The following is a 13,403-nucleotide window of genomic DNA, read 5'->3' as shown; positions in this document are numbered from 1 at the left end:
AAAGACAATCATTCAATTCGAGCTCCAACGACTCGGGTTTAAAGCCACGAGACATATTGTTATTTTCACTCTCTTAATAAAATCGGTAATACTAGTACATCACCCCAAGACAAAGTAAAGTCAAACCCGACCTATTCAAGGCTAATTATCTTCTCTTCTTCTTCTTCTTCTCTTCTTCTTCTTCTTCTTCTTCTTCTTCTTCTTCTTCTTTCTTCTTCTCTTCTTCTTCTTCTTCTTCTTCTCTTTCTTCTCTTCTTCTTCCTTCTTTTCTCTCTTCTTCTTCTTCTTCTTCTTCTTCTTCTTCTTCTTTCTTCTTCTTCTTCTTCTTCTTCTTCTTCTTCTTCTTCTTCTTCTTCTTCTCTTCTTCTTCTTCTTTCTTCTTCTTCTTCTTTTCCTTCTTCTTCTTCTTCTTCTTCTTCTTCTTCTTCTTCCTTCTTCTTCTTCTTTCTTCTTCTTCTTCTTCTTCTTCTTCTTCTTCTTCTTCTTCTTCTTCTTCTTCTTCTTCTTCTTCTTCTTCTTCTTCTTTCTTCTTCTTCTTCTTCTTCTTCTTCTTCTTCTTCTTCTTTTCTTCTTCTTCTTCTTCTTCTTCTTCTTCTTCTCTTCTTCTTCTCTTCTTTTCTTCTCTTCTTCTTCTCCATCAGATTCTTTTCATTTACCTATCTAATAATTTCTGTATCATATAGATAAACGTGTGTGTGTTTGTGTGTGTGTGTGTGTGTGTGCGTGTGAGAGAGATAGAGAGATTGATAGAGAGAGAGAGAGAGAGAGAGAGAGAGAGAGAGAGAGAGAGAGAGAGAGAGAGAGAGAGAGAGAACACATTTTTGATGGTTTGAAGTCTTGCGACGTCGGCGTAGATGGTGTTATGTTTAAGGCACTCGGTTCTCAACATGAAGGATATGATTAGGTCACAAGTCCCACTTATGTATTCGTCTAATCGTAAATAAGAAGCCTGGTACTCTGAGATCAAGCTGTATGAGTCACCATTTTATCATGAAAACGACATGTATTCGTGTTGGGCACGTCATGTTTAGTTCGTCTTGAGAAAGCTCAGAATAATATCTGAAAAACGCAGGACAATCATCACCGTTAGTACAGGAGACCGTTATGAAAAAGTAGCGTCTGGTTCTGCTTTCAACCATGGTCGCATTGACTAGCCGGAAATTCTTTTAAGATTGTATCTTGTTCCTACTTTAGTTTCGTTCTGGTTGTACTGTAATCCATTGAGGTGTTTATTTATCTTTATAAATGAGCACTATGACGTCAGCTTTGTAGATACATCGGCGACATTGGTGCTTTCATATAATAATTCCCATAGTGCTGAGGGGGAAAAGCACCGCCCATGGGGTCGTGGGCCATTCCATGAGGTCCCATGTTGTGGGGATGCGAGGAACGTGGGAAGCCAAGGATGTCGTGGACGGAATGAGAAGACGGCCAAGCACGCATCATGCACGGAGACGGACAGGCGTTGACTGGAGATTTGTGGGGGTGAGAATGAGCGGCATGGGGGTGTGGCGTCATGCCTGGCATCTGTAACCCCATGCCTGGAGGAGCTTGGTGGCTGGTGCTTCCTGCCATCATGTGATGAGCGGCTGTCGTGCCCATGGATGCTGGTCCCATGGGCGGCCCAGCGTGGCAGGAATAAGGATAGAACTGTGGATTGTATAGAGTTCCCGGATGTGATTGAGGTGGGTGAGGATGACTGGGGGATGACGGACTACTTTTTTCAAATTGAGTCAAATGGGTTGGGCTGCCGCTTCCACTACTTCCGCTTCCGGAACCACTCGGACCGATTTTATTTCGCAAAATTCTACTGATTGAACTAACAGAGGGAACATTATATTTATCACACACTCCGTCAGCTAAAAGTTTGTCACGAATCTCCCAAGCAAAAATTCCGGGGTCTCGGTCTTTGTAGACTTTTATGTGTTTAACCACGTTTGGTGTGGTTACTCTAGGTTTGGATCCTCCGATTGCTCCGGGAAGGATGGATCCTGTTTCGTTGTAACGAGCTAGAATCTTGGAGACACAGCCATGAGAGACTCGAAGTTGCCTGCTGATGTCGCATGGCCGGACTCCCAGCTGAGCAAGTTCCACAATACGTAGCCTGATGGCGTTGGGTAAAGGTCGTCCATTGACAAAGACACCACCAAGTTGATTGACTTCTCCGTATGTCTGGTGCTCTGTGGACAAGGCAAAGAGAAAAACAAATTTACGTATCATGACTCTTCAAAACTAGTTCTAATATATGTAATTCAGACAGCGTTTTAAAATCACGTAGGGAATAATTTATCGATACCGATAAAAAATAAAATACGGATACAATAAGTATTCATATCCGTTAACGGCGAGGTACTAATTTTACACCTGAGTACTGTGTGAGAATATGAGGTAGAGCCTCTGTCGGAAAATGTAATATCGCCTCACAATCTTGTCCTACATGTTAAGTGTTACTGTTGAGATAGGGACCCATTGTTAAGTGCTTTGAACACGTTTAGTAAATATTGCGCTATGTAAATGGCCAAATAAAGTAAAGTTAAGAAAGTAACGTTCCCTAACCATAGTCAGAAAAGTTGAAGTTATTTGATGGAGTAAAATGATAAAAGGTCTTTGCACCCTTGCGGTTTGAATTCCGTACTTTATTCCGCAATGCTCCAGCTTTGAAGATTCGCCATGTGGGAAATTAATTGCTTTAAAATTCTTTGCGTGGGGGAGCAAGAATGTACATCGTATTTATTAATTATAGCTGGCATCACACACACATACCCCCCCCCCCCACACACACACGCTAATAAATGCAGAGAATAGGTGCTTGTGAGAGGCATAAGAGAATGGGCGAGAGATTTAGAAAGAAAGAAAGAGAAAATGAAAGAGAGAGAGAGAGAGAGAGAGAGAGAGAGAGAGAGAGAGAGAGAGAGAGAGAGTTTTTGTGTGTGTGTGTGTGTGAGAGAGAGAGAGAGATGATATTAATTAAAACGTTTTCAGGAGCAAAACCCAAGGATGGTTAAACAAAACGTAAGAGTCATAGATATGACAGAACAAATTGAACTTGTTTGATAAAATGTCTGAATATTTTACAATCAATGATGTCAACGATTTCCAGGTCATGAAAACAGACGAAAGTGGGGCGGCAATATCATAATTTTGTTAATTGGTATTCGAAAAACAAGTGGCAAAAGATGAAAAATAATTGACGAAGGCATCGCAATTCAAACCTATTGATATTTGTGCCAACCCGACAATAACCAAAGAATTCACGATGTAAAACCCTACTAAGAACAACGGTGTGAGGTGTCGTTTAAATCATTATTAAGATATTGGCTGGTGTTTGTGCTAATAATTTAACACTGTGTCTAATTGTTTGATGTCAAAGTACATTCCTATGTTCACGAGCTCTGCTTAATCCATCATCAATCTGTCTATTCTCTTACATTCCTTTACATTCCTTTATCTCTCTTTCATCTCTCAAATCCTCTTTATTTCACCAAATCCCCCCCCCCTCTTTCTTTCTTTCTTTCTTTCTCTCTCTCTCTCTCTCTGTCTCTCTCTCCCTATCTATCTATCTATCTATCTATCTATCTATCTATCTATCTATCTATCTATCTATCTATCTATCTATCTATCTATCTATCTATCTATCTATCTATCTATCTATCTATCTATCTTGTGTGTGTGTTCAACATCTCTCAAATCCTCTTTATTTCACCATCCCCCTCTTTCTTTCTTTCTCTCTCTCTCTCTCTCTCTCTCTCTCTCTCTCTCTCTCCCTCTCTCTCTCTCTCCCTCTCTCTCTCTGTCTCTCTCTCTCCCCATCTATCTATCTATCTATCTATCTATCTATCTATCTATCTATATATCTATCTATCTATCTATTTATCTACCTATATATCTATCTATCTATCTATCTATTTATCTATCTATATATCTATCTATCTATCTATCTATCTATCTATCTATCTATCTATCTATTTATCTCTCATGTGTGTGTGTGTGTGTGTGTGTGTGTGTGTGTATCTCCTCTTACGTTATGAAATAATGATGGATGACAAAACCCCCCCAAAAATTTTAAAAGACACATTATTGCCTATATGAAATTATTTTCTTTTCATCTTAAATCGAAGCATACTTTGGACATCCTCTTCATTCCTCAATGAGGTTTAAAAGACTTAAAAACAATCTTTTGTTTAGAACATTTAACTAACACTAAATTACTTTCATAGATGGAAATATCACAATGGAAAATAGGATATGAAGTGAGTAGAAAAGTGCCAGAAGACAATAGAGAATAATTTTTTTTTTTCCGCGGCGGTGGTGGGGTTTGAACCTGCGACCTTATTGGTACGACAACTCCGCCTGGCAGGTGAGAGCGTGGCTCTACCGTGTGAGCTATCCACGAACACATTAAATATTCGTTTCAAACTCAAAGTCATTTCTAGATCCCTCTCTCACCCACTTCTTGAGACCGCCGATTCGTTCACCACCATCGCGAAGTAATGTTGACCAGCAGTTAAGCTTAATAGCCAATATTCTCAACACAAACATATAACATAGAAACGATTGAGACATTGAGTATGCTCCGGTGTATGGGGTGAATTTTTAATTCAGAAAAGTGAGTGGAGCAGGCACTTATGTTGGTAACAACAAGATATGAAGTGAGTAGAAAAGTGCCAATGGAAAATAGCCATTACAATTTCAACAAATGATAATGCTCTCCTTAGTAGCTATTGAAACGTCGACCATCTTGAATTCTGTGTACATTTTCTTCGCAATTTAATAATTCTATGGACCATACCCGTCGCTCGGTTTTTGTCGAAGTCTGGGTTCTTCAAACTATTTCATTAACGCCTTTTTATTTTTGGTTACAAAACCCCCATAATTATAACTGGTTAATTCAATGTAAGAGTTAAATCATGTTGATATTATGATTATCAATTCGTATGCTATTGTTTTTTATGAGGCATATTACTGCTTAGATTTTGAAAGTAAAAATACTTGGCACCTTTTTCTTATGGCGTACTTCCGTCTGGCGACTTTTATTATTCCCGGTGGTAGCGAACGTACAATTCTGTTTGAAATAATGTTACTTATTACACGTGTAAATAATTCAACAAAGTGTTTGATTATTTGTCAACATGAGAAAATTATCATAACTTTAAAACTGTGACCTGCTGCGGCGATCTGGTATTAGACGAAGAAAATTGACTTGGAAAATACAATAATCTGAATTGGATTTTTTTTTAAATTTAAGAAACAAACTCCAAAATAAAATCATCCATTTTAACTGACTGTCTTCATATCTAACCTACAATTGAATTTAAAGCATCTAAATTCAGCCCGACGCAAAACTGTTTTAAACGATTGGTCACAAATGAGAGATGGAAATAGCCTAAAGTTTACAAAATAACCATTCAGTTAGGGACCGAGAGCTCAGAAAACAAACAAAAAATATATCCCTCAAGCCAAGCAGGTTTTCAGATTTCTTTTACGACTGTATCAATATTTACAGAACATACATTGCTATGGACAATGAGAACGATACACCTCGCTGCATCTGTTGTGTGAATTTCAAGTTTATTTTAAAAAAATCTCATGTTTATTTTCAATTTTGCATTAAATAAACTATCACTTTACTATTGGTATATCTTTTACTTCAAAGACACACACGAAAACCCATCATAACCCGAAACAAACTATACAGGGGCAACACACTGACACCAATCTGTTTCCTCAGGGAAAATGAAACAACATTCTCGTCACTTTCAACCATATCAAACATCTCCGATCTCGACATTTTTGTCAGAATAGATACAGGGTTGTCTTTCTTTGCATACCTCGCGTTTACGTGATAACTCATCCACATAATCATCGTTCTTGCGATACTGTTGTTGAATAACATAACAAAATTGAAAGAATTCCGTCTCCCCGCGTTGCCGTAGCACAAACAAGGGTATATCTGTGAACACGGCTAGGATGAAACGAGCACAGAGTCTATGTGTTTATCCTCAATACTCTCCCACCATTAATGTTGCTCCTGGGAGCTCCAGGCGCCTTCATAATATTTTCATTCCTAAACTGATCTGTCCTGGAACTAAGATACATCGAGCCACTTGATGTGGTGGTGATTGATTTGGCAAAATGAAAGTCGTGTGAGTGACAGTTAGGTTAACAATTTTAACTAGTTAACTGCCGTACTCCAGAAAGGCGCGTATTGAAAAGAAATTGGCCAGAAATCTCGTCCTTCAAATATTGATCGATTTAAATGACATTCATCTTGGCAAAAGCTTGCCTCCTTAGAGGCCACAGGTTTGAGAGTTTTTGCTAAGATAAGGGTCATTTAAATCCACCATATTTGAAGGACGAGATTTCTGGCCAATTAAAAAAAATAATACGCGCCTGTCAGGAGTACGGCAGTTAACTGGTTAATTTAACTTGCTGTGGTTGACGCAGTGATTGGCTTCTGCTTGGGAGGGGTTAACACAAATGAAAGAGGCCTCAGTGTTGAGAGAGTTAATTACAGTGGGTGTGATTAGCTTGATAAAAGCAGGGAATAACTGATCTGAGAGTGCGGCTAGGGTTAATAGGCAATTTGTAACGTAACGATGGGTGTGGTCGGAGGGCTTGAGATTTTTTACTAAGTCATTTCACGGATCGTAATCAAGCTTGGAATTTATTCATACAAAATTTGATACTGTTGTATTGTTTGTAAGTCATTTTAAGTTTCAACGGCGGTATACGCCGCTCCTACATCAAAGTTTCATGGAATTTGGTATGGTGTATTAACTTCATACTACGAGTGGCCTCGTGGTTCGACGACGGTACCTTGTTATGGCAAGACTCTGGCTCCGACGTTGTCTATGGATAAAGAACTTGACACAAAATGCTCAGATCGACTCAGGTGTGAATAAGTATCTGACTTAAAGCAATGACGGATATCATAAGAATGTTATAAAAAGAAGACGCCTCGCAGACCCCTGACTTGTACTATATTATTAAATGGAAATTTGTCTCCAAATGTATGTTGGGGAATGGATAAAGCACTGTTAAGCGTAAGAGCACGGTGATCAGTGGAAATGAGCTATATAAATGTTCGTATCTGTTTAGTTAACAAGCGATCAAATCACAAGAAGCATTTTAAAAAAATATTCAAAGTAACATATTAGGGAGCACGCACTGGCGTAAAGTAAACGGTGTGTCCCAGGCGAGGCAGGCTGATTTTTGGGAGCGTTAATTTTTTTCCCTTTGGCTATTTTTACTTTCTACTTTGTATGGCACTGTCTTATATAAAGCGTCTCAGAAAAAAAACCCGTTGCTGTTTATAATCATTATATTATGGTTGGAAACTTTTGTTTTGCATTTAGACTTTGTCAATATACAGATCATTTCGATTTGAATTCCCGATCGGTTAGGGTTTAGCCTCGAGTAGGATATAGCACTCTGCCTACTCTGGAAAAACCCATATTTTAAAATTTGACAAAAAAAAAAAAAAAAAAAACTCATCCTGTAAATATCGATCCATTTAAATGAGTCTCATCTTGGCAAAAAAAAAAAACAACTCTCAAACCTGGGACTTATAGGTTTGTAGTCGAGTGTCATACCACAAGACTAAATATCAGCTTTTCGAATGAATAGAAAACGCTTGACTAGACCATGTCTTTGAATGGATCAAGGTTTTACACCAGTTTCATGAGGTGGAAACGGGCAACAGATATGACATGTTGAATTTGGACAAGACACTGGTTTATCGCAAACTATTGTTCTAAAATGTTCACTCGACTCAGGTGTGAATGGCAACCTGACCATATGGAGTGCCGAGAGAGTGAGTGCAAGCACAATTAGGGGCGAATAATTGCAAAGCGATTTGTGCGGCGGGAAAGAAGCATGATTTTTTGTCATTTGTATGATAACTTAACACCTTTAAAGCGCACTGTGCTCAAACCAGGAAAATAAATGCACTAAGTGTGCTGATTTCTTTCTTTCTTTCTTTCTTTCTTCACTTATTTGTCTATTTATTTATTTCGAGAATATACCGTATCATTAAATCAGTGGACACCAAATAAAAAATGACTTGGAATGAAACGTGCTAATTCTTCGATGTACAAGAGTCACTACAACCGTTTGAAGTTGGGTGGAACGTTGAATAGGGGTCGAGAGGTCAATATACAAACATTGCCTAGAGGGGACAGTTAATTTATAGGGTGTTGCCAAACTGCTCTACATTGGCAAAGCGCCTTTTTTATTTTGGCCAGAAAAACTTTTACTTCACACATCGATAGATGAAAACTATTTCCACCAGTTTAACGTGTATTATAATCTGCTAATCAAAAAAAAAAAAGTTTTTATGCTTTAGTTTTTCTGCCAGGTGAGGCGCCATTAAAATCTATAGAACTTGTGAATTAGACATTTTCTGACCAAATTTTTGTTTCAAAACGTGATTTTTCAGAGTACGCCAGTTCATAGTCTTCAGGCGCTCAATGTGGGAGATTGATTGGGTTGTGCTGACTGAAAGAAAAACGAGATGGAATTCCTCCGTGAGCTCAGGTCAGAGAGAGCTGGGCCATTTAAATCATCTCCCACTCATTCTACCTGCCTCACTTCTCACCTCCTTTATCTCTTTCAACTATTTGTCAAATTCTTTCCTTACATCTAGCAATACACATGAAATTGAGAAATGGTCCTAGATGACTGTACCGTATCTTGTAATAACATATGTCTCCGTAATAAATTCAAAGATATATAGTTTGGAAAACAATCCGCCCCCCCCCCCCTCAAGACAAACGCCAACCAAAAGAGAAAAAAAATACCCCCTCAAAAAACAAAACAAAAACCAACAAAAATAACAAAAAAAAAAAAAAAACAAAAAAAAAAAAAAGACAAAATCGAAAAACAAAATTAAACGAATGAAAAAAAACAAAACAAAAAAAAAACAGAAAGAAAACCAACAAAACTTTACAAACAGATTGAAAAAAAATACAAAATCAAATAAAGTGAAACAAAAACAAAAAAAGACAAGAACAAAAACAATTCAGATCTCAACAAAGTTAACAAAACAATACAAAAATTAAAAAGAAAAACAAACAAACAAACAAAAAAAGAAAACAAAGAAAAGAAGATAAAAAAAAAAGAAAAAACAAAACAAAAAAGTAACCCCACCCTAAGAACAACAATACAAACAAACAAACAAACAAACAAACAAACAAACAAACCAACAAAAAAAGAAATATCGAGCCCAGAGTTTAACCAGGTAAAAGTAGTCTTTTTTAGACGGCATTTGACTGGATTAAAAAAGTATCACTATAATCAATGATTCAATTCTTATTCATCTAGCTCCCTCATATTTCATGTGGTACAGAACAAGACGTCTGTTAGTTGCTCCTTTTGTACACAAATTCTACGATAACCGTCAAGCATAGCAGTCAGGCATTTATTCATTCGGGGCTATCATCAAAATTGACAGTTGCATATTATGGAAATGAAGCGGTTTGGCTTTCGTCAGGGCTTTATAATTTATTATTTAACCAGAATGACATGATAAGAAGCTAAATTCAATCACATACAAGAAAGGACACATGTGTGACACTTACAATTTTACAATGATCATCGTAGCTGCTCATAACTAATAAAATTGGCCGCATATCATGCAAAACTTAGCTGACAATTTTAAGAAAGATTTCCACAATAACTCTGACATAGGCTACATTATACTGTACTTTTCGTATTCCACTGTTGATGATATTTACAAGGCATAGATACAACCATCATAAAAGTTAGGGTCTTGATCGATTTCTTGTATTGAAATTGACCTAAAAAAAGTTTCCCAAGAGAAAATTTCATTTGATATTAAAATTTTTATTCAATGTAATAAATTGCTTCTTTCTTGTTCTATGATGGCCGTGGAATGGGACTAAAAGGAAAAGACAAAAGGTAAAATAAAAAAGAAGAAAACATATATTTTTAAAATGGCGTTAAATAGAAAAAATAATTTACATGCATCCATGCATGTCTTTGGTTCTAAATCTATCCGCAATGGGACAAAGACTATACAACCCTTGTGATTTGTTGTGGGTGTTAGCATATCATTTTGAAAATAAGATAATGTCAAAATTTAATCGAAAAGGCGTTTGGAAATGAATTTATCCCATCTGATTACCATTGCTATACCACAAGGGGAGAATTAAATTGTTTATTTGAAACGAACTCGATGAACCCGAACTAAAACAGAAATGCCAGAACGACAATTGATAAACCATCGCAGATTGTTTTATTTTCTTATTGAACATCATTCCTTGCCGTTGTGTAAGGAAAAGGATTTAAAAAGTAGAGCCAACTACACTCTCGTACTTTGGAAAAAAGACGTATTTTACATTTTGGCCAGAAAACGTGTCCTTCAAAATTTCGATCGAGAAAAATGACATTCATCTTGGAAAAAACAAAACAAAAACAAAAACAAAAAAACAAAAGACACACACAAACAAAACAAAACAAAAAACAAAAACAAATCAAAACAAAGCAAAATAAAAACAAAAAACAAAAAAAAAAACAAAACAAAAAACAAAAAGACAAAAACAAAAACAAAACAACAACAAAAAAGCCCAAATCACTCTCTAACCGAAGATTCGCGAAATCCTAGGTTGGAGAGTTTTTGCCAAGATGAAGATCATTTTTATCGATCTATATTTGAAGGACGAGTTTTCTGGCCAAATCTTTAAATACATGTTTTTTCAGAGTACGGCAATTTACAGGATATCTCTACTACAAGTACTAACGTACACAGACAAAACACTTTTTTTCATTTTGGCAAAAAATTTATATACCTAAATTTAATGTGATGATCGATCAAGATTAACAGGTAGCTTTTCAAAAAGTCCAAACCCGGAGACATCCTTTATCAAAATGTCTCAAACCCGAAATCATTTTTGGAAGTTTCGAGTTTGAGAATTCTTTTTGACATTTTGGGTGTCATCTTCATCGATTGATATAAAAAGTAAAAGGTTTTCTGGCCAAAATTGACACATGTGTTTTGGCAGTCTACGACTCATCTCTTCCTAACATTAGTCAACTTGATACAAGGACTTTTCCTTCACTTCGCGACTCCAAGCCTTCCATCTTTTGTTTGTTTCGTTTCTTCCTGCTAACGTTGGCATCACTTCTGGAAAATCGTTCAACTTTTTTGTGTGTCTGACGTGCCTTCCGTTTTATCCATATTATTATTGTTATTATTGTTATTTTCATTATACCCAACTTTCCCCCTAACATCCTCCATCTTCCATCTTTTACAAACGTCTTTAACTTTCATTAACAGAGAAAAAAAGAGGAAAAAGATAGAGTAGAACATAAAAAAGTAAGTTTCCATAATAATGATAATAATAATATGTAAATACTATCACAGAGAATGAAAAGCACGGTCAATTTTCGACTTGTGAAACATATGTGTTTTGAGTAATAAATTTCCAATGCAACCCTTTGGATGAAAGTAAATGAACGTGTAGCCTGCATCGTTTTCAGAGTTTTATGCGTGTCTTTTAACAAAACCTAAACAAATAGATGTTTTATATTGCTTATGCTGTTAACACTATTTCTTTTATAGTATTTTATAGGCAGGCTTTTAACGTTATATTACAACGTACTTATAATGTTGAATGATATGACTATGTTGGTAAAAGAAATGCTGTTACATTTTGTGGGTGGGACTTGGGTTATATACCTTGTATTTCCTTTTTGTTCCTTTGCAATCATTTTTACTATCATCATCAAATTGTTGTTGAAAATTTGATGTACAAACTAATAATTGGTATTTGTCTGACGTGCATCTATTTTGCAGGTCTGATAACCTGTACGTTATGGGTTCGTTGTTGTAATTGGAAATACTCTCAAACCAACACAAAATACTGTCCAGTAAATTTGTTCGTCATTTCTCGTTCGTGTTGGCCAAGGAGCAAAATTGACCAGCAGATTTTTGACCAAATCAATCCGTGGGATTTGTGGCAGTCGACAAACGATATAATGAGAGAAAGAAGGTGACGTCTAACTTCTCTTTGTAATTTTTTTCTGCGGCAAATGTGGTCTTGTGGTATGACACTCGCCTTCGGATAGGAAGGTCCTGGGTTTCGAGTACCGCTCTGAGAGGCGCATACCTACCTACCTACCTATTTAGGCCCTTGGCTGTTTGGAAGAGCATAGGCCATCAACTACTCCTCTCCAGTACACTCTGTTCTGGGCTGCTTTTATTGCTCCCTGCCAGTTCATTCCCATCTCTTCTAGCACCGCCTCTGAGTTTCGCCTCCAGGAACTGCGTTGTCGACCTCTCTTCCTCTTCCCTTGCGGGTTTCAGGTCAGGGCATATAGTTGAGTCATTGGAAAAAGCTGTTTACCCACATTCTCTCACCGCATCCCAATGTATTATCACTGTGTAGCTGGCTTAGTTTAGCTATAATTGCCTTTGTTTGCTGAATAATGACTGTTAGGACAGCCCGAGTCATCAGGGGTTAAAGGACAATGGGCGTGGTTATGCTATTACCACAACAAGTTTTATGTTTGGCTCAAGCCATCTGTACAGAGGGTAGCAAGCAATTGTCGCTCTATTTTTTTTGCCCCCATAGAATGACGCTATACCTACTCAGTCACAGTTTGATGAGCTACTGTTTATTTTTATTGAATACTAATACAGAACTGTTTAAACACATGCACAAGGAAGTTACAACTAAACTTTCGGTTTGTATCTCGAGAAAAAGTCGCCAATTCTACATTGCGATTTTTGGACAATGAATTGCATCATCATCATCATCATCATCATCATCATCATCATCATCATCATTATTATTATTATTATTATTATTATTATTATTATTATTATTATTATTATTATTATTATTAATATTATTATTATTTTTATTATGATATTAATAATGATAGTAAAAATAATAAATCGTTCAGTCACATACGGACCTTCCACCTGGAACTCTCTTCCTAAAAGAATAAGAGAAGCGAAGTCCTTATCAATATTTAAATCAAAGTTAAAACACCATATCTTTGTTAAAACACATCTGATTAATGCATCTTTGTAATTTGACCCCAATATGAATGTTAATAAATTAGTTTATCTTATTATATCATTATTTTATATTATTTCCGTATTTGACATAGCATGTGGATGTATTATAACATATCTTGTATTAATGACTTTATGTTTAGTTATTACATGTGTGTAATATGATAATATTATGTTGATGTAGTATGTATAATGTTTCATTTGTATAATAATGTCACTGTATTATTGTTTCGCACATTGAGCATCACCCAGTGATGAAAATGCGCGTTATAAATGTCAATTTAAATGACCCTCATCTTGTCAAAAACTCTCGAATCTAGGATCAGGTCATGAAGCATAGAGAATACTAGAAAATGATCTA

The 13,403-nt window shown here is 36.4% G+C and overlaps 1 protein-coding gene across 1 annotated transcript in view; it reads right to left on the bottom strand.

Annotated features, from left to right (window-relative positions):
- Positions 1-818: 818 nt before the first annotated feature.
- LOC144963288 (paired box protein Pax-1-like) overlaps positions 819-13,403 on the bottom strand; it is a 22,458-nt gene continuing 9,873 nt past the window's right edge. The window contains exon 3 of the mRNA XM_078897179.1: positions 819-2,180. Within this exon, the coding sequence (XP_078753305.1) occupies positions 1,261-2,180 (920 nt within the window). The 3' untranslated portion in view covers positions 819-1,260. The remainder of the gene's footprint in view (positions 2,181-13,403) is intronic.

This window comes from Berghia stephanieae, chromosome 1 (genome assembly GCF_034508935.2).
Source record: "Berghia stephanieae isolate SIO BIC M18660-M18661 chromosome 1, UCSD_Bste_1.3, whole genome shotgun sequence".
In the NCBI taxonomy this organism is placed as follows: domain Eukaryota; kingdom Metazoa; phylum Mollusca; class Gastropoda; order Nudibranchia; family Aeolidiidae; genus Berghia; species Berghia stephanieae.
The sequence above is the reverse complement of the archived record's forward strand: the minus strand, read 5'-3'. Positions and strand labels throughout refer to the sequence as shown.